The sequence below is a fragment of the Oryctolagus cuniculus genome, chromosome 2, assembly GCF_964237555.1.
Source record: "Oryctolagus cuniculus chromosome 2, mOryCun1.1, whole genome shotgun sequence".
Lineage (NCBI taxonomy): Eukaryota > Metazoa > Chordata > Mammalia > Lagomorpha > Leporidae > Oryctolagus > Oryctolagus cuniculus.
Genome location: NC_091433.1, coordinates 187,055,721 through 187,082,102, shown reverse-complemented (window position 1 = coordinate 187,082,102; position 26,382 = coordinate 187,055,721). Strand labels below are relative to the sequence as shown.

The window sequence follows — 26,382 nt, the reverse complement described above, 5'->3', positions numbered from 1 at the left end:
ACAGGTCAAAGCCAGGAGCTTAAGAACTCCATCTGAGTCTTCCATGTATTTGGCAGGATCCCAGACACTCAAACCATCTTTTGCTGCTTTCCCAGGCACATTAGCAGGGAGGTGGATTGGAAGCCGATCAATCAGGACTCAAACCAGCACTGTAATATGGGATGCTGGCATCCCAGGTGGCAGCCTAACACTCTTGGAATTTTTCATTTTGAAGAAGTCAAATTCATTTTTTCTTACTATTTTTGGCATTGTATCCAAGATAGTCATTACTTAATTCAAGGTCATGAAAATTTATTCCTATATTTGATGTGAGTTTTACAGTTTTAGGTCCTGCATTTAAGCCTGTAATCCATTTTCAGTTAATTTGTGAGGAAGGGGTTTCAGTGTTTTGCATGTGCATGTCTGTCTGTCCTAGCACTAGTTGAAATGAGGAAAACTTAAACATTCTGTGAAAAGTAAGTGTTCTTTCATTCTCCCAAGGTTCTAGTTATCCCTTCTGGAGGCAACTTTATAAAAATAGAATTTTAGGTATTTTTTCAGATATATTTTATATACATATAAGTACATTTGTCTGTAAAGATAGTTTAAACCAGATTTTAGAAGACCATTAATTATCCTAATATGGAAGGATGTGTGAATGAGGAATAATTTTTCTGTGTTTGAAGGTTTCACATTCTTGTCAGTTACTTTACCTCATTTTAGGTATATGGCTACTGGGAATGAAATGCTTTTCTTCCAGCTTTCTGCAGACTAACTTTATTGTGGATTCTTTGTCAGTCACATACTCGGCTGTAATTTCCACCTAGAAGGAGCAGATGCAGATCAAACAGTTAAAGCATTATTGTTCTGATACTTATTCCAGGGAACTTCTGATAATTGGAGGTGTTGCAGCACGAGATCAACTCTCCGTTTTGGAAAATGGCGTAAGTTGTACTTTCAGTTTGTACGGGTTGTTGTTTAGCAAAACAGTTCTGCTTCCAAAAGGTAATTGAGGCTAATACTAGTACAAGGCCAAAGGAGGATTCAGTTATGCCTTTGCTTTTCCAGAAATATACAGTGGTAGTCGCTTCCAAACTCCTCAAGCAGAATTGTAGCGTACATGCATGTTTTTGCTGTTTACCCTTTGAGTACATGCTTTCCTGTTACTTTCCATGAATTAAGCATCCTTCTTTAGGGAAATACTTGAAAAAGAATAAACTAGAGTTAAGAATACAGATGCAGATAGATAGGTTGTAGAGAATGACAGAAGTTTTTTCAGTGACCCTAGGAAGGGATAGGGATGAAAATGATGAAACAGGTGGTAGTGATAATAGTGAGGAGAGAAGAGTTTGGGTATGTGTAAGGGGAAGTCTGAAAGACTGCTTAGGCTGCCACTGTGAAGCACAAAGGAGGACCTGTGAGATCTGTATTACTGGGGAAGTTTGGGAAATTCATAACCATGTTCCTCAGTTCTGTGAAGGTGGGACTTCGTAAATATTTTTTATATATATATGTATATATGAAATGACCTTCTTATAAACTTTTATTTACTTTCCTAAATTCTTAATTTAAACCACTTAGTACTGAGTCATTGTTAGCTGTTATTGTCCTGCTTCCAGTTTCACTGGTACCTCTATCAAACTAAATTTTATGCTGAATGGACTTTAGATTTTACCTGTGTGGCCTATTAAGAACAAGAAATCATATTACTGACTTGTTATTACTATTTTAAGATGGGTAATATTACTTTGATAGGTTTTTATTTAGTGTGTTAATATTTTGATTTTAGTGATTATAAGAGTGAATTATTAGATTAATCCCAATCTCGGTTCCTCAAATCCAAAGCCTTTTTTCCCATGAGATACTGTTTTTCAGCTCACATTTTCCAACTGCAGAGCATTAGAACTGTTTTCATGAATCCTGTCTCAAAATTTGATAACTGACTCAGGCCAATGTCAAAGTAAGGGCAGTGTTTCTTAGGTTTTTTGGCAGAATTCAGTTCTATTCTGCGTTTTAAGGAAACTGATACCTTCTTGTTCTGTTCTTGCTTCCATCTTACACTCTCTACTTTGATTATCTTTCACCATCCTCTGATTTAGCCTGTGTTGTCTGATGCTTGGGCAGAACAATAAAAAAGAAAAAAAATTTGTGATTTTACACAACCATCAATACAGAGTAGAAGTTTTGAATTATCTGATTCATTGAATGATTGTTCATAAGATCTTGTTTGTGCTCGTATGCAGATATCTGTATGCACACTTTACACCTCTTTATAAATGTTTTGTAAAAACGGGCAAGGCACTATGTTAAATACATTCTCATAGGTTATAACCCTCTGAGATGGTATTTTTCTCCATTTTACATATTAGGAACAGGGCTTACACTGTTAAGTGACTTACACAAGATGGAACAACACAGGCAAAACTTTACGCTGAAGCTTGTTTTAATCACTTGTGAACTCGACTGTAAGCCCTTGTGGGAGAATGTGAAGTGTTCATTGTACTGGCATGGGGTTCATTATACCATGCTCTTTTGTGTAGGCTTGAACTTTTTTTTATAATGAAAAGGTGAAAAAGCTTCCTCTCATTTGTATTAGACTTTCTCATGTTTGGACTGAGTTGGGTACTCACTAGCTATATAGTCCAAGTGCTGGTGGCTTTAGTTTTGTAAACATCAGCTTCCTTATTTAAAACTAGTAATAATACTAGCATTTACTTTAGTGGTAACGAGAACTTTAAAGCACCTGTCCATTATAAGCACTTAACACATAGTATTTATTACTGTTTTCCTCAACAGTCGGATCACCATTACTATTAATTATAACCAAGTTTATTGAATACATGGCACACTGAGCATCAGTTGCTACATATCTTTTCTTTCAATTATCACAACCATCTTGCAAAACACAAGATATTCCCCTAATTCATAACTAAGAAAATTAATACTAGAAAAGATTAAATAAAAATAACTACAGTGCCGGCGCCGCGGCTCACTAGGCTAATCCTCCGCCTAGCGGCGCCGGCACACCGGGTTCTAGTCCCGGTTGGGGCGCCGGATTCTGTCCCGGTTGCCCCTCTTCCAGGCCAGCCCTCTGCTGTGGCCCAGGAGTGCAGTGGAGGATGGCCCAGGTGCTTGGGCCCTGCACCCCATGGGAGACCAGGAAAAGCACCTGGCTCCTGGCTCCTGCCATCGGATCAGCGCGGTGCGCTGGCCGCAGCGCGCCGGCCGCAGCGGCCATTGGAGGGTGAACCAACGGCAAAGGAAGACCTTTCTCTCTGTCTCTCTCTCTCTCACTGTCCACTCTGCCTGTCAAAAAAAAAAAAAAAAAAAACCTACAGTTTTTACACAGTAGAGTAATGGTAGAATTGGAATTTGAATTCTGTTTTCATTTTAGAATTCCTGTAAATCTGATTTTTGCTTGGAAAATACAAAATTTAAAGACCAAGTTATATATTACAGTTAAGAATATCAAAATCAATTGCTAAAATCATCACATTAATTTTAAACCAAATCCAAGTTTAATGCAGCATTGTATAACTTTTTTATAAATTCAGAGTTGACTGTGACTAATTAAGTATACATGTTTTTCTTACAAGTGGACAGCTATTGGTTGCTATTTTCAGGTAATTACTATAGTTCTTCAGTTTTCATTCATGCTTCTTTTGCTGTTTTTCAGGTAGATATAGTCGTAGGCACTCCAGGAAGACTAGATGATTTGGTGTCAACTGGAAAGCTGAACTTATCTCAAGTTAGATTCCTGGTCCTGGATGAAGCTGTATGTTGAAACCTGGTCATGCTTTTAAACAAGTTTGTTTATATTTTTTGAGATAAAATGTGTAAGCTGAAGAAAAAAAAATACAATTAGTCATAATCACAGTACCTAGACATAATCATAGTTAAGAATTTGGTATGTTTTTATCTATTCCTTGTATTTATTTAAATACTGCTTTATGTACTTTAAATCAAGCTACAAAGAATCTTAAGTGTAACATCATTAAGTATTTCATATTATTTGTAATCAACTTTAAAAACTGATGGTCTGTTATATGGCTACTAACGTAAGTGCTCTTGTCATTTAGATATGTAGTTGGGTGTTTTTTTATTCCAGATAGCTATCTTTGTACATAATTTTTTTACACTATGAATTATTTTTTATGTCACAGTTTCAAAAACGTGGACCATAAATGTGTTTGAGGCTCTTGAAACAAACCTCCAAATCGTTTTCAAGAAGAATTTAACTAGTTTCCCAGCACTGAGGGTTTTTTATTTTTCATGTTAAAATCATAAGCTTAAGGATATGTATTAGACGCTATTAACTCTAGTGTACATCCTGGAATGCATCAGTATGATTTTAGATTGTTTATTATAACTTTATCATATTTTGGTAATTAGGTATTTAAAGAAACTTTTAAGTTATCTTTAAATATCCAATAGAAAATGATAATTTTGAAAATGCAGGAATATGCACATGTAAAAATAGTGTCCTCTTAAATTTCAAATTTGATTTAGAAAAGTTTTGCATACTGATTAAAAACTTGGATTTCTTTGCTTTTCATGCAGGATGGGCTTCTTTCTCAAGGTTATTCTGATTTTATAAATAGGATGCATAGTCAGATTCCTCAGATCACCTCTGATGGAAAAAGACTTCAGGTATAAAATGACTAATGTTCTTAAAATTTTTGTGGACTATTGTTATGTATTAATGTTTATGAACAGGATCCAAGTTTTTTGTTTTAGTGTCTTCTAATTACTGTGTAAAACGTTTTCATTGTTACTGGTCTAAACAGTACTCACAAAGGTAAAGGTCTTAAAACTGCTTTCAGAAACAGAAGGAAATTACTTAGATATTACAATAGATTGTAAAAAATTCTTTGTTTTTTTTCCTACAGAACATTTAGAGTTTATTTTCCAGTTTATTAGTACTGTTTCCTGTTTAAAAGAAAAATAACTTTAGCTATTAAAAAATCATTTACCTCTTTAGTAATTATTAAAATATTGCTCTTATTTTTCTCATTCTTAGGAAGTGTTTGAGAGGGATAAAGTTTAGAAAAAAGAAAATTTCTGATTTCCAAAATCCTTTTTATCTAATTTGGTTTCTGTAGAACCTTCAGGGAGACATGGCATGATTTCTTTATGACAGTGAGGGAACTGAACCTTAGATTAACTTGCCAAAAATTACCTGCTGGTTGTTGCTACATAGAGTCAGGTACTGAGCTTGTCTTTAGATTCCAGGTTAGGAATCTTAGTGCCCCACCTCAGTGTTAGTGTGATATAATAATTATTGTAAAATAAAAGTTGATCTAAATTTGGGTTTTGCTGTTCCAGGTGATCGTTTGCTCTGCTACTTTACATTCTTTTGATGTGAAGAAACTGTCTGAGAAGATAATGCATTTTCCCACATGGGTTGATTTGAAAGGAGAAGACTCTGTTCCAGATACTGTGCACCATGTTGTTGTCCCAGTGAATCCCAAAACTGACAGACTCTGGGAACGGCTTGGCAAAAACCACATTAGAGTGAGTGCTGTATAATGCTAGTGTTTGTGTGGAATAAAGCAACCCAGAAAGTAGCTCAGCCTTGGCTTTTATGGTGTTTAAAAGCAGATGTTGTGCGAAAGGAAAGAGAGGTCTAGTACATTGACAGTGAAAATTTGGCAAGTCCTGCCCGGCTGCTCCATTTCCTTTTTTTTTTTTTAAAGATTAATGTATTTATTTGAAAGTCAGAGTTACACAAAGGAGAGAAAGAGAGGTCCTCCATCCACTGGTTCACTCCCCATTTGACTGCAGCGGCCAGAGCTGTGATGATCCAAAGCCAGGAGCCAGGAGTTTCTTCCAGATCTCTCATGTGTGTGCAGGGGCCCAAGGACTTGGGCCATCCTCTACTGCTTTCCCAGGTCATTGCAGAGACCTGGATTGGAAGTGGAGCAGCCGACTCTCAAACCAGCACCTATATGGGATGCTGGCGCTTCAGTCCAGGGTGTTAACCCACTGTGCCACACCGCCTTCCCAAACAGCTGCTCCATTTCCAATCCAGCTCCCTGCTAATGCATCTGGGAAATAGAAGATGGCCCAAGTCCTTGGGACCCTGCATCCACGTGCGAGACCTTGATATAGCCTCTGGCCATTGCAGCGAATTGGGACGTGAATTAGTGATAAAGATCTCTGTCTCCCTCTCTATAACGCTGCCTTTCAAATAAAAAAAATTAAAAAAAAAAAAAAAAGAGGGTATTGTGTAAGTGATGGACCGCATCTTTTATTTTTCTCTTTGTAAAATTACACTTGTGATCAGCTTTTTAAATATAATTTTTTATAAATATACATAATACATATTTTATATATAATTTCTGATAGTGATCCATTTTTATTAGTATTTTAGTAGGAGCCCTCTGCTGTATCCTGGTTTTTTTTTTTTTTTTTTTTTTTTTTTGACAGGCAGAGTGGACAGTGAGAGAGAGAGACAGATAGAAAGGTCTTCCTTTTGCCATTGGTTCACCCTCCAATGGCCGCCGCAGCCGGTGCACTGCGGCCGGCGCATCGCGCTGATCCAATGGCAGGAGCCAGGTGCTTTTCCTGGTCTCCCATGCGGGTGAAGGGCCCAAGTACTTGGGCCATCCTCCACTGCAATCCCGGGCCATAGCAGAGAGCTGGCCTGGAAGAGGGGCAACCGGGCAGAATCCGATGCCCTGACTGGGACTAGAACCTGGGGTGCCGGCGCCGCAAGGCAGAGGATTAACCTATTGAGCCACGGCACTGGCCTTGTATCCTGTTGATATACCTTATTCTAGCAATCAATTCCTTATGGCCATCTTGTCGTTTTCCCCACCTGTTATTCGATTTACCTTTATACAATGATATAATTGTTATAAATACACAATACTTTGAAAACCACATTTGCATTCTTATGATTACATTTTAAATTGATTGCCTTAGGCCTGCAGTTAATGAGGTTTTTTTTCAATATGCCCATAAACAATAAAGTGTCAGAAATGCAGTCTAAAGACTAAACAACCCTCCCTTTTCTGAATCATTAGTTAACTATTCCTCATCCCTTTTTTGTCCTTTGCTTTTTATAGACTGATGAGGTACATGCAAAAGATAACACAAGACCTGGTGCTAACAGTCCCGGTAAGTTAAAAGAATGAATGTGTTGAAAGATTTTGAAGATGAATTGGTTTGCTTTGTTGAGTGTATGCCCTGTCTATTCTCATGAAGGACATGAGGCTAAATACAAAATTAGAACAGAAAATTTAAAGATAAAACTCACAAAAATAGTAAGAGAAATAGGGAGAAATCTTATTGTCCAACCTAGAGGAATGCTTATTGTTGAGTTTAGATGTGAGTCTCTTATCTAAATTACAACTTAGTGAAAGATGCAAAAATAATCTTGGTTTCTTTTACTGATTTTTTATTGTAAAATATCCATAATATTAAGTATAAATTAGTGTGCAGTTCAGTAGCATCAACTGCATTTACATTGCTGTATATCCATGAGCACCATCCATCTCTGGAACCTCAGTTTTCCAAACTGAAATTCTGTGTCAATTAAATATTTATCAGTTTTTAAAAATCTTGACATTAAATCCTCACTCAATGCAAAGACATCTATTCAAAGCTCATCCGTTTGTTTCAAGCACATAGTATTTTAATACCAGTGAAAATACATCAGGAAACACATGTGGTGCTTAGAGAATCTGGAAGAGTGGATCTTAAGCCCACTAGGCTGCATGTCTGATATCAGGATGTCTGATGTAGATTATAGGCAAGGATCAGATTGTGTTTGCTTCGTGGTTGAATTAAAAGGTTTTTTGACATATATCTAAAAGGTGAATTTTATGAATTCTTTATTAAAGAGTTTCTTCTATGTTAGTTTTATGTGCAACTCCAAATTTACAAGATATGTACTTAGTAATCCATATTGAAGAGGGACAGAGACACTGCTATTTGAAAATAATCTGTCATCCTACTGTTTATGAATGCATTTGTAAAATAAAATTTTTATTACTTCTTACATTTTCCGTGTAAATATTTTGCTTAGTGTATACTAAAATAGAGTTGACCATTGAGACTCATCCACTGGTTCAATCCCCACATGGCCACAGTGGCCAGAGCTGAGCCAATCCAAAGCCAGGAGCCAGGAGCTTCTTTGGGTCTCACACGGGATGCAGAGGCCCAAGGACTTTGGCCATCTTCTATTGCTTTCCCAGGCCACAGCAGAGAGCTGGATCGGAAGTGGAGCAGCCAGGACTTGAACCGGCGCCCATGTGGGATGCCGGCATTGCAGGTCAGGCTTTAACCTGCTGTGCCTCAGTGCTGGCCCCAGAGACCTTAAAAATATATTGGTTGACTGAATTAATTTTAGAGGAAATATTTAAGGAGTAACAACGGTAGCACAGCTTCACACTGAAAAATAAAGTATTTTTGGAGGATAGTGATTAAGAAATTGCTAACTAGGTTTAATGTGGAAAGTTTTTATTCCATAGAGTGAAGAGTGAACTTCCTTGTATTTAGATTGATTTAGAAAGACTGTAATTATTTTTGAGAGGGATTAAAATAATTGAATAAACATTTTGAGCATTTGAGGAAATTAATGCAGGGTAGATTATGATTAGTTCTACAAGAGAGAAAGCAAAGTTTTGATGTCCATGTTTCTCTTAAATTGTGTGTTTGTGTTTCTCTGTTCCCTCATTAGGGTTTGGGTGTGGTCATTTGCATGCCCCATAAAGCAGCATAAAAAATTACAAACAAAATTAAATGAACAAATAGATTAACTTGCTGTTTTCCCCTGTCTTATTACTTCTTCTCCTTCTCTATTATACTTGTATTAAAGCAGAATTTTTTTAGGAGAGTTAAGCAGTAACTCTAACTGTAATTTGTGAGTGTTCGTGACAACTTCAGATTGAAATTCTGTTAATTTTTTATTGTGGTGGTGTTCAAGAGATGTGGTCTGAAGCTATTAAAATCCTGAAAGGGGAATATGCTGTCCGAGCAATCAAGGAGCACAAGATGGATCAAGCAATTATCTTCTGTAGAACCAAAATTGACTGTGACAACTTGGAGCAGTATTTTATGCAGCAAGGAGGAGGTAATTTTTCCTTACTTGTAATAAATTGTGTTTATGTCCTTACTTAATAGATTATCAGTCTTATGAAGATGCTCTCTAGAATGCATGCACAGAATTTAAAGCAGTGATGGTGCATTGTAAGTATTTGCCTATCCAGTACTCTTCCATGTGATAAGCTCTAGCAAAAGCAGAATTTTTCACATAGTCCATTTTCATTATAGTGAACATGAATCAGCATTCTGTGACCCTTAACATCATTTGGGAGGAGTAATTGAATAACTTTAATGTTATAAGTTAAAATAATTATTCTAAAATAATAGAAATATATTTTCTAAGCCAATAAATGGGAGAAAAAGGAATGAGTGAAAAAAAAAACACCTCAATCTTTACAAAAGAAGAGGGAAAAATACGCAAAAAAAAAAGGATAGTTAGAAATTACAGAATAAGATCAATGATGGAAATACATAAATATATAAACTGTAAATATCAGTGGACTGAAGTGAAGGCACAGATTGTTAGACTGGAAGAAATCCAGGTATATACTACTTACAAAGAATGAATCTAAGATGATGATACATAAAGACTGAAAAAAAAGAGAATGAAAAAAAACTTATCTGTATATCAGCCATAATACTGACCAAAACAAAGCTGGTCTAGCTATATATATTTGTTTACTTGAAAGACAGAGTTACAGAGAGAGGGAGAGATCTTCCATCCACTGGTTCACTCCTCAAATGGCTGCAACAGCCAGTGCTGGGTCAGGCCGGAGCCAGGAGCCAGGAGCCAGGAGCTTCATCCAGGTCTCTCACATGAGTGTAGGAACCCAAGGATTTAGGCCACCTTCTGCTTTCCCAGGTGCATTAATGGGGAGCGCCCATATGGGATGCCTGTGTCATAGGCAGCAACTTAACCCCTTACATCACAACACCAGTCCCAGTCTAGCTATATTAATAAGAGATGCAATAGAGTTTAACACTAAAAATATTAATAGAAATGGAGTCACTGTAATAAAATATTCAACCTACCATGGAAATATAATGATTCTTATTTTATGCTGCTTACAGTAGAACATCAAATGTGTAAATCAATATGAAAAATGCCCAACAATCAGTTATTATAGAAATGCAAAATAAAATCCCAATATGTTACCACTATACATGCTGAACCAAAAACATACCAGGATATGGAGCAACTGAAGTATCTTTACATTGGTGATGTGGTGAGAATATAAATGATATAAGCATTTCATGAAATGATGTTGCAATCTGTACAAATTATGCATTGCTAGTTTATGGCTCAGAATTTCAACTCCTAAGTATTACCCAAATTAAGTTAAATGAAACAGATGGACAAAACATGTGTGCAAAATGGTCTTAGCACTTTTATTTATAATAGCCTAAAACTAAAATATACTCAGAGCTCATTAGTAGAATTATGAAGCAAAATGTGAAATACTTATACATTGGAATACTACTCAACAGTGAAAAGGAAGTGGACTGCTGATAAACATAAGCATGATTGAATCTCGGAAATATGCTGAAGGAAAGAATTCTTACATAAAGAATATGTTGGAGTCTGATTTTAAGAAATTCTGGAAGAGTCTGAAATTTCTGATGAAACAAAAGTCAGACTAGTGGTTTTCCCAGGAGTTTGGGAATAGTGGCTGACTGGAAAAGGCACAAGGACACTTCTTGGGGTGATGCTGAAGTAGAATGTCTTGATGGGACTTTGTCAAAGCTCAGCAGTGTATGTTGTACACTTCCGTGTGTGCAACTTTGTCTCAAGAAGAACACTAAGTATCCTGAACTCTAGTTGATGATACTCATACTGAACTATGTTGATGTCCACAATTTACCCCAAAATGTATCAAAAATATAAAGATGAATTGATGGAAGGATGGAGGGATGGACAGACATATGATAAAGCAAGTACAGTAAAATGTCAGTGGTAGAATCTTGGGGTGAGTATATAGCTATTCACTGTTCGTGTTCTTTCCATTTTGCTTTATGTTTGCAAATATATCAGGAAAATTATAAAACTTGTTAGATGTACCAGGTAACAGAGAAATCCCTCTATACTAGTGGGCAAAGACTTGAACATATCTCCTATTTGCTCTGCATCAAGGAGATATAGGATATAGAAAATTTGAACAACAATTTAAAAGTTTAAGAATTGTCATATAGAGAAAAATTACCCTGTTCATTACAATGAACATTTCAGTAACACCTTTTTACTCAAATCCTGGTAAACAGACTGATTTGGTTGTTTTTAGTAACTGTTTTATAGTATTTTCTTCCTGTCCATGTTCTGAACAGAGGGAGTTAATTGTGTAGTTAGGATTACGATTGTTCAAACATTAATACATCCCAGTTCTTACTGTCCTCCTTCCCTAAATATTCTAGTTGCCAATGCCTAGAAATGAAGTATAACAGTTTATTTTATTTTATTTTATTTTAAGATTTATTTATTTATTTGAAAGAGTTACAGCGAGAGAGAGGAGAGATCTTCCCTCCGCTGGTTCACTCCCCAATTGGGTGCAATGGGCAGGGCTGAGCCAGGCTAAAGCCAGGAGCCAGGAGCTTTTTCCGGGTCTCCCACCAGAGTGCCAGGGCCCAAGTACTGGGCCATTTCTGCTGCTTTTCCTAGGCCCATTAGCCAGGAGCTGAATTGGAAGTAGAGCAGCCAGGACTCAAACTGGTGCCCATATGGGATGCTGGCACTGCAGATGGCAGCTTAACCTGCTGTGCCATAGTGCCAGCCCCAAGTATACGTTTTTAAAGCCAAAACAATATATACTATATCTCTTGTGTTTAAAAGAGAGGAATACAAAATCCTTCTTACTGACTCTGACCTCTCACCTCAACCAGAGAACAGGGATGTGAATGATGCTAAACCACTTGAGTTCAGAATGCAGTAAAACCCCAGCTGCATGACTCTGAAAGTGTTGGTTAGTTATTAATTCACCTCTATAATTAGTTTTTGTTAGTCACTCTGAATGAATGTCTGTTAAAATGTATTATTTCCTTGAATTCTCAAGAATACTTTATTGAACCCAGTTTATATTAGAGAGTAGTGAAGTGGCATAATTATTACTCTGGGCTATCTCACAGTAGTGCCTATAGATTCTTTTGGTTCCAGAAGGCTCTTTGCCCTTAACTGTGGTTAGAACTGGACTGTTACTACTTGGAGTTTACGTTTTAGAGTTGGCTACCCCCATACCTGCCTCTACAGTAGCAACTCTGCAACCTTCCGATTTCCTGCTTTTCATCTGCTATGGCCAGATACGGAGTTACTTAGAATACCTTGAGGGAGCAGGTTTTTGGTGTAGTAGCTAAGCCACCACTTCAGACACCTGCATCCCATATTGAAGTGCCTGGGTTTGAGGCCCATCTTCCCTCTCCATTCCAGCTTCCTGCTAATGTGCACCCTAGGAGGCAGCAGATGATGCTCAAGTAGTTGGGTCCCTGCCAATCGCATGGGAGACTGGATTGAGTTCCTGGGTGCTGGCTTCCACCTGGCCCAGCCATAACTTTTGCAGGTATTTAGGGATTGAACTAGTGGATGGGAAATCTCTCTGCTTTTCAAATAAATAAAATAAAGAAAAATTAAAGAAAAGTACCTTGAGGAGGGCAGGTTTGTGGTCATAACCTTTTAGGGACAGCACAGACTTCATGATGTTTATTTTGATTCTTCCAAGAATGATCTCTTTTGCCTACCTCGTAGTTTTTAACGTTCTTCAGGAGAGTAAGGTTCCTGGTATGCACATGTGTATTTTAGTTGGCATTATTGCTTTATCTATTCCTCCTGCAGATGGGGAGGAGTAAGTGAAAATGCCCTTAAAAGCAGATCATCAGTGCTCCATGATGTTCTTTTTAATGTGACAGAAATTGTGTCAACCATTTATGGCATGTTGGGGTATAGATTTTTGTGGGACTATATGGTACTATTATTATAGTATGAATTTTATTGACTTTTTGAACATATTCTGAAGCAAACAATTTCCAGGGTTAATTGTTCAATACATTTTCACTAGGACCTGATAAAAAAGGGCACCAATTCTCCTGTGTGTGTCTTCACGGTGACAGAAAGCCTCATGAGAGAAAACAAAACTTGGAGAGATTTAAGGTACTGATTTGGCCACGTCTCCTTAATGCTTAAGATGGAAGTTATATATAGTTAGTATTATTAAAGCAATTCTTGTCCTAGAAATTCTAACATATTTCCATCCTAACTGATACATCTTTACCATGACAGGGATTGGTTGTCTTTGACCATCAAGTAGTAAATTATACGTTGTCTATCAGCACAATACTACTTTAATAAGCATTTTTAGTCTAAGAAAGTTAAATTCTTTTAGGTAGATTTTTAGGAGAAGTTAACATCGAGTAGTGAAGCCTTGTCTGTGAGCCTTCTGAAGAAATAGTCTATAGTAATAGAGAACTTAATTTGTTGATTAAGACACATATCAAAATACTGTTTTGCAGAATTAATATGTGTGGGTTTTTTTTTTTTTTTTTTTGACAGGCAGAGTTAGTGAGAGAGAGAGACAGAGAGAAAGGTCTTCCTTTTTTTCCATTGGTTCACCCCCTAAATGGCCGCTACAGCCGACGCACTGCAGCCGGCGTGCCACACCGATCCAAAGCCAGGAGCCAGGTGCTTCCTCCTGGTCTCCCATGCGGGTGCCGGGCCCAAGCACCTGGGCCATCCTCCACTGCCCTCCGGGGCCACAGCAGAGAGCTGGCCTGGAAGAGGAGCAACCGGGACAGAATCCGGCGCCCCAACCGGGACTAGAACTTAGGGTGCCGGCGCCGCAGGCGGAGGATTAGCCTAGTGAGCCGCAGTGTCGGCCCAGAATTAATATGTTTTGATATTGACTGGGGCAGACCTTCCCAGTGATGAGCTTATAGCACATTAATGGGTTACAATTCTTGGTGTAGGAGGGTGGAACTTGCACCATTTAGAACTGAATGTCAATAACCTCCACTGGCAAGCATCCTCATCCATTTACCACAATGTGTTCATCCCACCTTTTAGCATAAATACCATTTTCTCTGAAATGCATGGTATGAAAAAGATTGGGAAGTGCTGGGCTTAGGAGCTTTGGACTGTGTTTACATGCTGTGCATGGCTGCTGTGAATGTTAAAGCATCACCTGGCCCCTTGGGCATGTGTGTCACTTTCTCATCTGCAATTATACTAGATGGAAAGTCAGCATGCCCTTCCTTCCTTCCTCCAAATCTCTAATTTTGTTGTGTCTTAGGACACAAATGATATCCAGAAGCTAATTTGTATTTCCGTGCTGAGCTCCAGGGCCCACTCCCTGTTCACTCTGTATGATTTTGTCTGTTGTCACAAAAAGCCTCAAGGTGAAACATTCAGTATTCTGGACTTATTTTAATGCAAGAGTAAAGATAATGCTTACACTTGTGCATTTTATTCTCTTTCGAATTTCTGAATATGTTTCTAAAGATTAAGGAGTTTTAAAAAGGAAGCTAAATTTTAACAGTGGTTTAATATCTTTGATTTAGGAAAAAGAAAAGCAAGATGAATCAAATCATTGCTTTATATACCTTAAATGTCATTTTATTTTTTTTAGAAAGCTTTTATTTGATAAATATAAATTTCATAGGTACAACTTTTGGAATATAGCAGTTTTTCCCCCATACCTATCCTCCTGCCCCCAAATCAGTTGTCCCACCTCCTGCTCCCTCTCCCATCCCATTCTTCATTAAGATTCATTTTTAATTATCTTTATATATAGATGATCAACTCTGTACTAAGTAAAGATTTCAACAGTTTGCACCCACACAGACACACAAACTATAAAGTACTGTTAGAAGACAAGTTTTACCGTTAATTCTCATAGTACATCTCATTAAGGACAGAAGTCCTACATGAGGAGTAAGTACACTGTGACTCCTGTTGTTGATTTACCAATTAACACTCTTATTTATGACGTCAGTGATCACCCAAGGCTCTTGTCATGCGCTGCCAAGGTTATGGGAAGCCTTTTGAGTCCACAAACTCTGTCACTATTTAGACAGGGCCATAAGCAAAGTGGAAGTTCTCTTCTCCCTTCAGAGAGAAGTAATCCTTCTTTGATGGCCCCTTCTTTCCACAGGGGTCTCACTCACAGAAATTCTTTATGTAGATCATTTTTTGCCACATGTCTTGGCTTTCCATGCCTGAAATGCTCTCATGGGCTTTTCAGCCAGATCTGAATGCCTTAAGGGCTGATTTTCCTTTAATGTCTTATTCAAGCAGATCCTAGTATAAAACTTTTAACTCATGATCCAGTAAATTACAAGCATCTGGACCTCAAATCTGATGCTAACATTTTGTATTAGAGGTCTTAGTGGAAACATAGGATGTGTTTTTATTTTGTAATATACATACTAACAAATTCCTTTTCTCTTCTCTTTAGAAGGGGGATGTAAGATTTTTAATTTGCACAGATGTAGCTGCTAGAGGAATTGATATCCACGGTGTACCTTATGGTAAAAAGAAACTTTTTATGCCTATATTTGAATTTTCTATACAGTAAAGCCATCTAATATGTCTGAAAAATTTAGAAGCTAATAGCAATTGGTAATAATTATTTTTATTTACAGTTATAAATGTCACCCTGCCCGATGAAAAGCAGAACTATGTTCACAGAATTGGCAGAGTAGGAAGAGCTGAAAGGTATAGCTGTAATTTGTTTTTCCCCCTTTTAAGAAGCTTCTTGCCTCAGGAATAAAGTTGAATAAAAACTTTTAAAATCTTTCAGGATGGGGCTGGCCATTTCCCTGGTGGCAACAGAAAAAGAAAAGGTAATCTTTTCAGTGTTCTGTTAACATTCATTGTATGTGTTGTGATTTTTAGATGTTGGAAATTAAAGCAGCTCAATTTTCCATTTAAATTGGATTAATTTGTATATGGAATATAACTGAACTTTTTATGCCATGTTTTTCTGTTTATTGAATGGACATAATAAGATGAAATTCAGAAAGCAAGAAATCATTTCCCTAATAATCTTAATGTGATCATTTTCACCAAAAATACTTAAGCACTCTCTGTCATGGTGTCATAGAAGGAGGGGTTGGGTCAAATGTCCATCAGCTGAAGACTGGATAAAGAAATTATGGGATATATACACTGTTGAGTACCACACAGCAGTAAAGAAAAAAAAATGAAATCCTGTCATTCGCTACAAAATGGATGCTTTTGGAAAGCCTCACACTTAGTGAAATAAGCCCTTCCCAAAAGGACAGATACGTTCTCCTTGATCTGTGATAACTAATAGAGCACCTAAAAGGTAACTATAGAAGTGACAGTTTGATATGTGATGACTTTGAGCAGCCCTTGTCTTCACTGTTGAGGAACATTTTTCTTTTATACTATTTGTTGAACTTTTTGCTTAGTATAGGGTTAATCTTAAGTGTATAAAGTTAATTGAAAATAGATCTTAGTAAAAAAAAAAAAGATTTGGAATAGGAGAGGGTGGAGGATAGAAGGGTGGGAGGGTGGGCAGGATAGGAAGAATAACTTTCTAAATTGTACTTATGAAATGCATGAAGTTTGTATCCATAAATAAAAGTTTGCTGGGTAAAAAATTAAAAAAAATTTTATAAAGATACACAGTGTGAAAAAAAGGAGGGTTTTGGGGAAGTGGCATTTAACTAACTTATTTTGTATTTATATAAAGATAACAGATTTCATTTATTTCATAGATGGAATTCTAAGTAGATAACCATAGTTGCCTCCCTTTCTCCTTCCCTCAAACTACCCTCCTTTCCTTTCTTTTTTTCTTCAACTTTTAGAAAAACATGATTTTTTTCATTTCATATATACAGTTTTGACAGTATAATGATACTTTACACCATATCCTCTTTCACTGCCACCCTCCTTCTTCCTCCTATTATTTTTCTTTTAATTTTTAGTTACATACTTTAAATTTTCTTTATAATCACAAGCTTTAACTTATTTACTATAGTTATAGATTTATAGAAAAATTGGGATTATAAGGAACTCCCTATATACCACTTGCCCAAATTCACTATCATGCATTTTGTCTGTTTGCTTTATTATTCTCCATAGAAAAGATTTCAACTTAATTTTTGATATTAGTCTTTATGTAGCATTCTTTAGCAATTACTTGTTGATCTGAGAATTACTTATTTTATCTGAGAATTCATTTCTATAGCTGACATCCATTTTAGGAAAACTTTTAACTTATTTTCAAAAAACTCTCTCAGAAGACCTATTTAATGAGGTACTGCAGAGTGTTAGTAATTGGATGACATACCAACATTCTCTTCCAGTGCCTTGAGGATGGATGATACTAAAAAATAAATTTAGAATAAGATATTTAGTGTATTTCTGTCTCTTTACATGTTCACATTTTTTCCATCTCTAATTTAGGTTTGGTACCATGTGTGTAGCAGCCGTGGAAAAGGGTGTTACAACACAAGGCTCAAGGAAGATGGTGGCTGCACCATATGGTACAATGAGATGCAGGTAAGACTCACAAGGCTGATTGTATAGAAAGCAGCAATGGCCTGAGCTGGGCTGCTGTCACGCATGGGGCAGACCTGCACTGAGTTCCTCACTTCTGCCTTTGAGCTGGCCCAGCCCTGGCTGTTGCACACATTTGGGGAATGAACCAGCAGATAGGAGCTTAGTCTTTCTCTTTGGTTCTGTACCTCTCAAATAAATAATCTTTTTTTTTATATAAAGATAAAAGAGTTTTATAAAGATGGAAGAGTTACACAGAGAGAGGAGAGGCAGAGAGAGAGAGAGGTCTTCTATATGTTGGTTCACTCTTCAATTGGCCACAATGCCTGGAGCTGTGATGATCCGAAGCCAGGAGCCAGGAGCTTCCTCCAGGTCTCCCATGTGGGTGCAGGGGCCCAAGAAAATGGGCCATCTTCCACTGCTTTCCCAGGCCATAGCAGAGAGCTGGATCGGAAGTGGAGCAGCCAGGATTCGAACCAGTGCCCATATGGGATGCCGGTATTTCAGGCCAGGGCACTAACCTGCTGTGCCACAGCGCCAGCCCCTCAAATAAATAATTTCTAAAATATTGGGAAAATAGACTGCATCTCTCTAGAAGCATTGTATCTCAGCTCTTATGTATTTGCCAATTATGAAGAAAAGTATCTGGTTATAACATCAACTGTGATTTGTAAATCTTAAGTCCTAACTTGTGAGTTTGTCTCTTCAGAAATGTAATTTTCATTCATGCTAAGCATTCTAGTTTTCCTGGTTTTATTTAATGCTGTTGAAATGCAAATTTCTCAAAGTCAAATTTTAACTTGGAATTATTTTACTTTCCTTTCCCTTTCTTAGTTGCTGTCAGAGATAGAAGAACACCTGAACTGTACCATTTCTCAGGTTGAGCCAGATATAAAAGTACCAGTTGATGAATTTGATGGGAAAGTTACCTATGGTCAAAAAAGGGCTGCCGGTGGTAAGCTTTGAATCGCTGAAATTCTGTTTTAAATGTGAATCCTCTTTCTGAACTTCAGTTTAAGAAGAGAGTAATTTCGTGCCGTTATGTTAAGAGTATATTATTAGTACATTAATCATTTGCCCCTTAGTCTCCTAGCACTTTGCTTGTACTTGGGTTGTAGCGTTTTCTATTGTGTGATCCGCATGTGAATGAAGGATAGCAGCTTAGCTGTTTTCCTTGAAGTGCTAGTATGATTAGAGTACTAGAGCATTTTATAAAATTACTAGGAAACAAAAGTATAATAGATGATTTTGAACAAGGAATTAGAAGCCTTTGACTTAATTCATGTGATAACCCTGTATAATACTTTTGTCTGGAATGTCTTTCATTAACTAGTTCCTGAAAAATTTTAAGATACAGGCAGAATTAGAGGTTTCAAACCAAGGAATGGGATAGGGACAGCTGTTAGTGAGGCCTGATCTTTTATTTTTATTGAAATAATGAATTTAACATTTTTAAAAATTCAGAGTTCTGGGAATGACTTGCCTGGTAGTACATTTTTATTGCTAGCAGTAGTGTTTAAAGTGATAGAATTGTGCCAAAGTGTTGCTGACAAGTATTTCAAGCATGCCACTTACATTACTTTGTGATTTGTGTGTGTGGTGCAGGTGGGAACTATAAAGGCCATGTGGATGTTCTGGCACCTACCGTTCAAGAATTGGCTGCCCTTGAAAAGGAGGCGCAGACATCTTTCCTGCATCTTGGCTACCTTCCTAACCAGCTGTTCAGAACCTTCTGATTTTCACATATGCTGAATAAGATTTGAGTAATGAAGTCTGTAGTCTTAAACTCTGAAACACTTGTACTGCTTCCAAGCAGCAGTATTTTTAGTAACTTAAGCTGTTAATGCTAACTCTTGCATGTCAAGAAACATTCATCTTAGGAATTCTTCAGAAAATAGCAGCCTAATGAAAATAAATTTGATGACTATATTTTTATGAAGGTTTGTGTCTTATTTTAAAATTACTGATGTATTGTTTTCTTTCTTAAGAACACCATGGACATGTGATGGACAGTTTACGCGTGAATGAATTTGTCCCACCAGTAGCGAATATTCTAAGAGTAGAATTTTTCACAGGAAGTGGGGCCTGTATGGACACAGTCTTCAGACCATAAAGGTTAGAGGAGCATTGTATTATGAAAGAAGATTGGATGATCCCAAGGTAGAAGGTGTGTAAGCCTGGAGTTTTTAGGGAGTTAGAAAAAGGCTTTGTGTCTAGGATTAAAGATTGATGTGATGGTAACAGTAAAGATGTGTCTCGGAAGCATTACCTTCTTCTTGAAAAGCTTTCTGAATGGAGCTTCTCTGTAAAGATTGAACTAATCTGCATCCTGCTCAGTCTTAAAATCAGACTTAAACATGATTCTTTGTGTGTCCCTAACCCTTGACTTTTGCCTAAAATTCTAGAAGGAAAAGGGAAAATTTTAAAACATATAGTTGAACTTTTCTTCTATGTCTTTTGACTCTGAGTTCATAAAACAATTGGGTTTAGGAAAATTATTCTTGCTCTAGAGTTTTCTTAAGAGCATAGGTTATTATAATTCCTTCTATCATGCTTTTAAACCTTTTAGCACTGAAATATTTGCTTCAGTTGAAATCTTGAGTGAAACCCAGTATATAAATAGTTAAAAGCTTTAGTGAGAAAGTGATCACTTAGTATATTGAGTTCAGAGTTTGTGTGAAATGATTGTGAGGATACCAGTTTTCCACTTAGCTGTAGACCACTTTGGAGATGTCTGGCCATTAGCAGGGTTCACATACATAATCATGCTTTAAAATGAATTTTTAATGGACATATTACAGTAAGGAAAAGACTAAGAAGCAATCCATTTAGATATTAGAGCTGGAAGGGATTTCCTAATCTAATTTATTCCTTCATTGTAATGAGGTGCAAAAGCTGAGTTTAGAGCGATATACATTCACATGGCCTGGTTAGTAGCTCTAGAAACTAAACCTGAGTTTCCTACTTCTGGCTCTTACTCTTTGGAGTAGCTAGGGAAGATGATTCTCAGGTCTGTAAAGGGCATGGACGGAGAGGATTGCTGACTAGAACTGAGTGATGGAGTCAGTGCAGTTTTTTCTTTTTCTTTTTAAGATTTAATTTATTTGAAAGGTAGAGTTAACAAAAAGGCAGAGACAGAAAGAGGTCTTCCATCTGCTGGTTCACACCCAAAATGGCTGTAATGGTAGAAGCTGGGCCAATCCAAAGCCAGAAGTCTGAAGCTTCTCTTAGGTCTCCGATACAGGTGCAGGGGCCCAAGCACTTGGGCCATCTTCTACTGCTTTCACAGTCCATAGCAGAGAGCTGGATCAAGCAGAGCAGCCGGGACTCAAACAGGCACCTGTATGGGATGCTGGCAGCACAGGTGGCGGCTTTACCCGCTATGCCACAGCACTGGCCCTATTCTTCTTTAAGAAACTATCTACCTGGAATGACCTAAGAACAGATTTTCAGAGGGGGAAGCCACATACAGCTCCTAGCAGAGGGGGTGCTTTGTGGCCTGACTTGCTTTCTCTCCTCCTGATAGCACCATTGGCCTTTCCCTTTACACTTCACTTCTGTTTCCAGATGCGAGTTCTTCACCTCTGTGTCCATGGAAAGGACGGAAACAGTTGTTCAGAGTCTGGTTAAGATGTGGTCGCCGAGCTAGGAAACGTTGACTCCCTTCTGCCTTTTAGTAATCGAACCTCCTGAGTTTTATTTGGGACTACCTGTCCCCGATTCTGAAGTCAGTGGAGTGTAAGTCACAATGTTGTGTACAACGTCTGGGTCTCATCCTTCTGCTGCCCTTTCCTCTTCCCAAAGTCTGGGATGTGAATATAGTGTCTCAAGCCTCTTACTGCCGTCTGCAGAGTGTAATATGCAGGGAATGGCAGAGCAACAAGATGGAACTGGACTGCATGTTGGAACAACTTGACCTTATCTGAGCTACTGCATGCTTAGATCTCTTTTTTTTTTTTTTTTTTTTCACAGAAACCCCACATCTGCCCAACTAATGAAGTAGTAGAGGTGCTTGAATGTCCAGAAAATGTTCAATATTAACTTTCAAATGATAGTATTTCTGACTGGTAGCTGCAGCTTTCTCTATTCTATACTTCAGGAATTTAGAAGTGTGCTCACCAATCTGGTGTCTAGTTGTCTGGCAGTATTTTTCTCAACAGAAACGTGAAGACTTGCCACAACTTCAACACAAAATAGATAGGGCCCAAGGTTGTGGGATGTTTGGCGTATTCTTATTGCCTGCTTGGTCACTCATTCATTATTGATTCTATTTTATTGAAGGTAGGCTACCTACCTTCAGCCTTCGATTGCTAAAGTTATCAAAAAGATAGTGGCAAATGGGGGCTGGCATTGGAGTACCGGGGATTAAGCTGCCACCTGCAACACCAGCATCCCATATTTGATGATTTTTTTTTTTTTTTAAGATGTATTTATTTGAAAGAGTTACAGAGAGGCAGAAAGAGAGAAAGGTCTGTTCACTGGATCACTCCCCAAATGTCTGCAATGTCCAGAGCTCAGCCATTCTGAAGCCAGGAGCCAGGATCTTCTTCCGTTCTCCCATGCGAAGCATCACATATTTAAGTGCTGTATCAAGTCCCAGCTGCTCCACTTCCAATTCAACTCCCTACTAATGTAATTAGGAAGGTGGTGGAAGACAGCCCAAATGCTTGGGTAAGTGCCACCATGTGGGAGACCAGGATGGAGTTCCTTATTCGTGGCTTCAGCCTGAGCCAGACTTGGCTGTTGTGGCCTTTTAGGGAGTGAACCAGCATATGGAAGATTCTCTTTCTCTGCTTTTCAGTAAATAGATAAATCTTTTTTAAAAAGTTAATGGAAAATGAATTAAAAGATGTTTATTTTAGTGCAAAAATTTTTTGAAATCCATATATATTTCTTGCCTAATCCACATGTTCCATGAACTTTTTGAAGACCCCTTCTATTTTATTTTAATTACTGAACCAGTTTTTGTTATGAGATGGGAGTACTATTTCAAATCTTCATAAACTTCACGTTGCTTATATCTTCATTGTATTACTCATCTAGAAGATACTTTGAGCCCCTTATTAGAACAGATCACTTAAGAGAACATAGGAAACAAATAAAAGAACCAAATGCTTCCATTGCTTAGGGATATTTGCCTTAAGAGAACTGATTATAAAGGATCCTGACCTAGTGGTAAGATTGCCAAAGCCTTATTCATGCCATCTTTAATACATCCTTTTCTGTTGTGAATGTGTGGAAATTTGGGATTAGTGTAATCCCCACCCCTCTATACTTCTTATGTATGACTCACTCCCAGAGAGTCACTGCCAACATTGTGATTCTTTTTTTTTTTTTTGATAAATTTTTGGCATATAGTTTAGATTATACTTTGTAAGTTTGAAACTTCATCAGTTTTCCTGTTATGAATGCTTTAATGGCTACATAATTCATTCAGTGTGCTGTGGTTATTATGTAACCACATAAATGGTATGGACTTCAGAATATTGGACCTGGATTTGAATCCAGATTTAACCCATACTAGCAGTATGGCAGAAGGCAGAGTCTTTGATTTCTTCATGAAAATGACGAAAATACGTTCATTGAGTATGCATTAGGTATTGAGTAAATGTCCTGTACACAACAGGCACTCTAACATATTTAAAAGAATTTACACTGTTAACATACCCCATTACACATACTGCTTTGAACATCTTTGTTCTGTCTCTTGATTTGTTTCCTTACATTAGCTTCCTAGAAATTGGATTGGATGTTGTGAACATCCTTCAGGGTGTCATCCTCAGATTGCTTTCTCAAAGAATTGTGCTGGGTGACATTCACACTAACAACGTAGGAAGAATTCTATACCATTTATTTTACAAGCTGACATGACTTGGGCACTTGAATTTGTTGTCATGTCGTTTCTTCCTAAGGTGTGTGAATCAGCCTGGTGAGTAGAGCTGACCTCACGTCTTATATACAATATCTTGGCGTATGGCTCCTTAACTCTCCATGCCCATGCCTTCCTCTCCTGGCCCCACCACCGTCACATTAGAAGCAAGAACCCAGACTTGTTTGAAATAAAGTTGCAGGGTTCTTCCTTTTTTCATTTCATTTCCATCCCTCCCACCCCCAAACTTTGTTTTAAAGGTAGACATGTGTGGCAGTTACTGAAGGGAAAAAAAAAATTGGTTCCCAGCCAATTCTTAATGAGCAGAACTGTTTAATCACATTCCTCACCTTGTTCTGACTTAAAAAGGAGCTGTGCGCTTTATGACAGTTTGAATTAGATATGTAAAATTTTAAAAATCTGTTGGTAAATATAAAATGAGACCTGGGGTGGTTTCTCTTATAGTAATTTGATCATTTGCCTATCAGTGTTGACTATTTCTAAGTACCACCAGCGATTTTTTTCCAAGTGACCTTATAGGGGGAGGGGGGAAATATTTGTTAGAAGGGAAAAAATGTACTGGAACAGGAAGGAAAGGGAGGGATACTATTTAGCTAGTCCAAAGTAATTGATAGAGGATTGCTTTGAGGGAGGAGAGGAGGGGAATTTTACTGTGTTTCCATTCTACTGCTTTAAATAATTATTTAAAATAATCCAAAACTCTAGTTTTTCTGATAAATCCCACTCTTTCTGGTCAAAAGTATTCAGGAGAATTTGAAAGAACTTAGAAAGACCTGGATTTGATCTCAGAAAGTTACTGACTTCTTGTGACCTAAATCACACACAGAGATTGTTGGGTCTAAGGTGGATTCGAATATCTGTGTTTTAACAAGTTCCTCAGTGATTGTATGCTTACACAGGACCTTGAACCACATTTTGAGAACACTATTACAGAAAATGGCTCTTAGAACTTTTGTTCTCCCTACAGTCTTTTACTCTAAGACCTAGGCAAAGCTATTGAAAAGGACATCACTTGCCTCTTCCTGGACCACAAAGACACCAACCATGTTCAAAGATCTCAACCTTGGTTCTCTTTCCTCAGGTTAGTTTTCCTCAACATTGGCTGCATATTAGGATTATCTAGGGATAATCCAAACTAAGACAACATTATCTGCACTTCCTCTCTAGAAACTGATTTCATTGTTCCGAGTTGGGGCTTGGGTGTCCAGGTGATGCCAGCGAGTTGCCAGGGCTAGCAGCTGCTTGAAGCAGCCTCACTGTTCAGTATTTCTTGGTTCTACTGCAAATCATTATGAGCTCTGTGCAAGCCAAAGCTGTATGTCTTAAGATTCAGTATGCTTTAGGCTCAGGCTGGGGCCTTTGCTGGGATACTCTGCAGTAAAAATTATCACAGAGAAAACCTTGGTAAAATAATGCCACATGTAATATTGAGAAATAATGAGTTAAAAAATAAGGTGTGTAGCCAGGTGAGTTTAATTCCCTTCAAAATATCCACGTTGGGGATTTAGGTAAGTCTTTCAAGGATATTTCAATTTCCAAAGCCCATTTGGCCTTTCTGTTCTAGGCGTCATCACTTTGCTTTTATTTAAAATATTGTCCTTGTGTGAGACAGAGTCGCTGCATAGACTTGTAGAAAAATAAGATTTTTAGCCAGGTGAGTTTAGTTCCCTTCAAAACAGTCACGGGATTTAGTTAAGTCACTAGTTCAACCCAATACTTTAGCTCAAATCTGTTCCCCAACTTGGCAACTTTTCTACTCACTAGAAAAGGCTCTAGTTGGTTGTCAGCTGTGTGCTTCCTAAAACTGAATCCCAGTCTAATGGCTTTTAAGTATTTGCTGTTGCCACAGTGGGACTTTGAAGATACAGCTCCCCCTGCAGGCTGATAGCTCGATGTTAAGGCCTTCCCGGCTTCTCTGGTGGGACAGGTTCTCAGGGAAGAGACAAATGTGGGAGCAATGATGTCTGGTAGTCAAGTTTGGGTTTTCCTTCCCTCAATACCTCCATGCTTGCTACCTAGTGTTCGCAGCCAGGCATGCTGGTGTGACTTGGGGATTATAGGGAGGGCATCATCTGCCCTTACATAAAGTGAAATTGGCAGGTGTGGGGAGTGGTTACGCACTGGCAGGAGGGGACGAGAAAGCTCTCGAACAGGCATCTAAACTGAAGCTGAGAAAGCTGACGATTAGGCTCAGAGGCAGTCAGACTTAGCAAGCACTCCCAAGAATCCTTAGACACGTCTGGGAGAGAGTTGGCCAGCCTACAGTCACACAGGCTGGAAGCTTGCAATATTTTGTTTGGCTCTTAAAAAGCAATTTTGAGATGTTGGATTATCCCCATCTCATTAAATACTTTTAAAATGTTGGTGTTAGTTATATTGCTTATAATAACAAGTTGTATTATATGCTTCCATCCATAAATTGTTCACATTTCCACAGTGACTGGCTCACAAGCCAGCACCAGAATACTACTTTTCCATGGAGAAAACACAAATGCAGTGCTTGAGGATTTGTGGCTATCCTAGTTGAGTGCACCAGGTGGCGCCAGTGTCATACTGTGAATATCCACAAAGACCTAATCACTTGTGCTGGTGTATTTTTACCACTTGGGGTCACTTAAGGATTACTAAACTTCTGTGTCTTTTTTTTTTCCCATCTAAGTAAATCACAGATTCTAAGGAATTACTTCCCATTACATTTGTCAGGCTGTGGTCTTTTTTTTCCTTTGGATCCTGACAGCCAAGAAATGTGCATTAGTATTTTTTCTCATGAGTTGTCCCCACATGGTTTGTGCCCAGCTGATTTCTGCTGTCACAAAGCACTTACATGACCACAGTTCCAGCTTTCTCCTGGGCTCTGCGTCAGGGACATCTCTGTACAAAGAACTTCAACACGTGCCAAAACTGCATGTATACTAATTGCCATTCTCATTAGCATCTCTAGAACTCAGAATGCTTTTTC

At 37.9% G+C, this 26,382-nt stretch overlaps 1 protein-coding gene across 1 annotated transcript in view; it reads left to right on the top strand.

Annotated features, from left to right (window-relative positions):
- The window catches only part of DDX1 (DEAD-box helicase 1), a 38,378-nt gene extending 18,916 nt beyond the window's left edge, over nt 1–19,462 (top strand). The window contains exons 14-26 of the mRNA XM_002710035.5: nt 863–923; nt 3,656–3,754; nt 4,540–4,629; nt 5,305–5,493; nt 7,050–7,101; nt 8,912–9,058; nt 13,071–13,162; nt 15,462–15,534; nt 15,649–15,721; nt 15,807–15,849; nt 17,441–17,536; nt 18,368–18,488; nt 19,139–19,462. Of these exons, the coding sequence (XP_002710081.1) occupies nt 863–923; nt 3,656–3,754; nt 4,540–4,629; nt 5,305–5,493; nt 7,050–7,101; nt 8,912–9,058; nt 13,071–13,162; nt 15,462–15,534; nt 15,649–15,721; nt 15,807–15,849; nt 17,441–17,536; nt 18,368–18,488; nt 19,139–19,269 (1,267 nt within the window). The 3' untranslated portion in view covers nt 19,270–19,462. The remainder of the gene's footprint in view (nt 1–862; nt 924–3,655; nt 3,755–4,539; nt 4,630–5,304; nt 5,494–7,049; nt 7,102–8,911; nt 9,059–13,070; nt 13,163–15,461; nt 15,535–15,648; nt 15,722–15,806; nt 15,850–17,440; nt 17,537–18,367; nt 18,489–19,138) is intronic.
- The last annotated feature ends 6,920 nt before the right edge of the window (nt 19,463–26,382 follow it).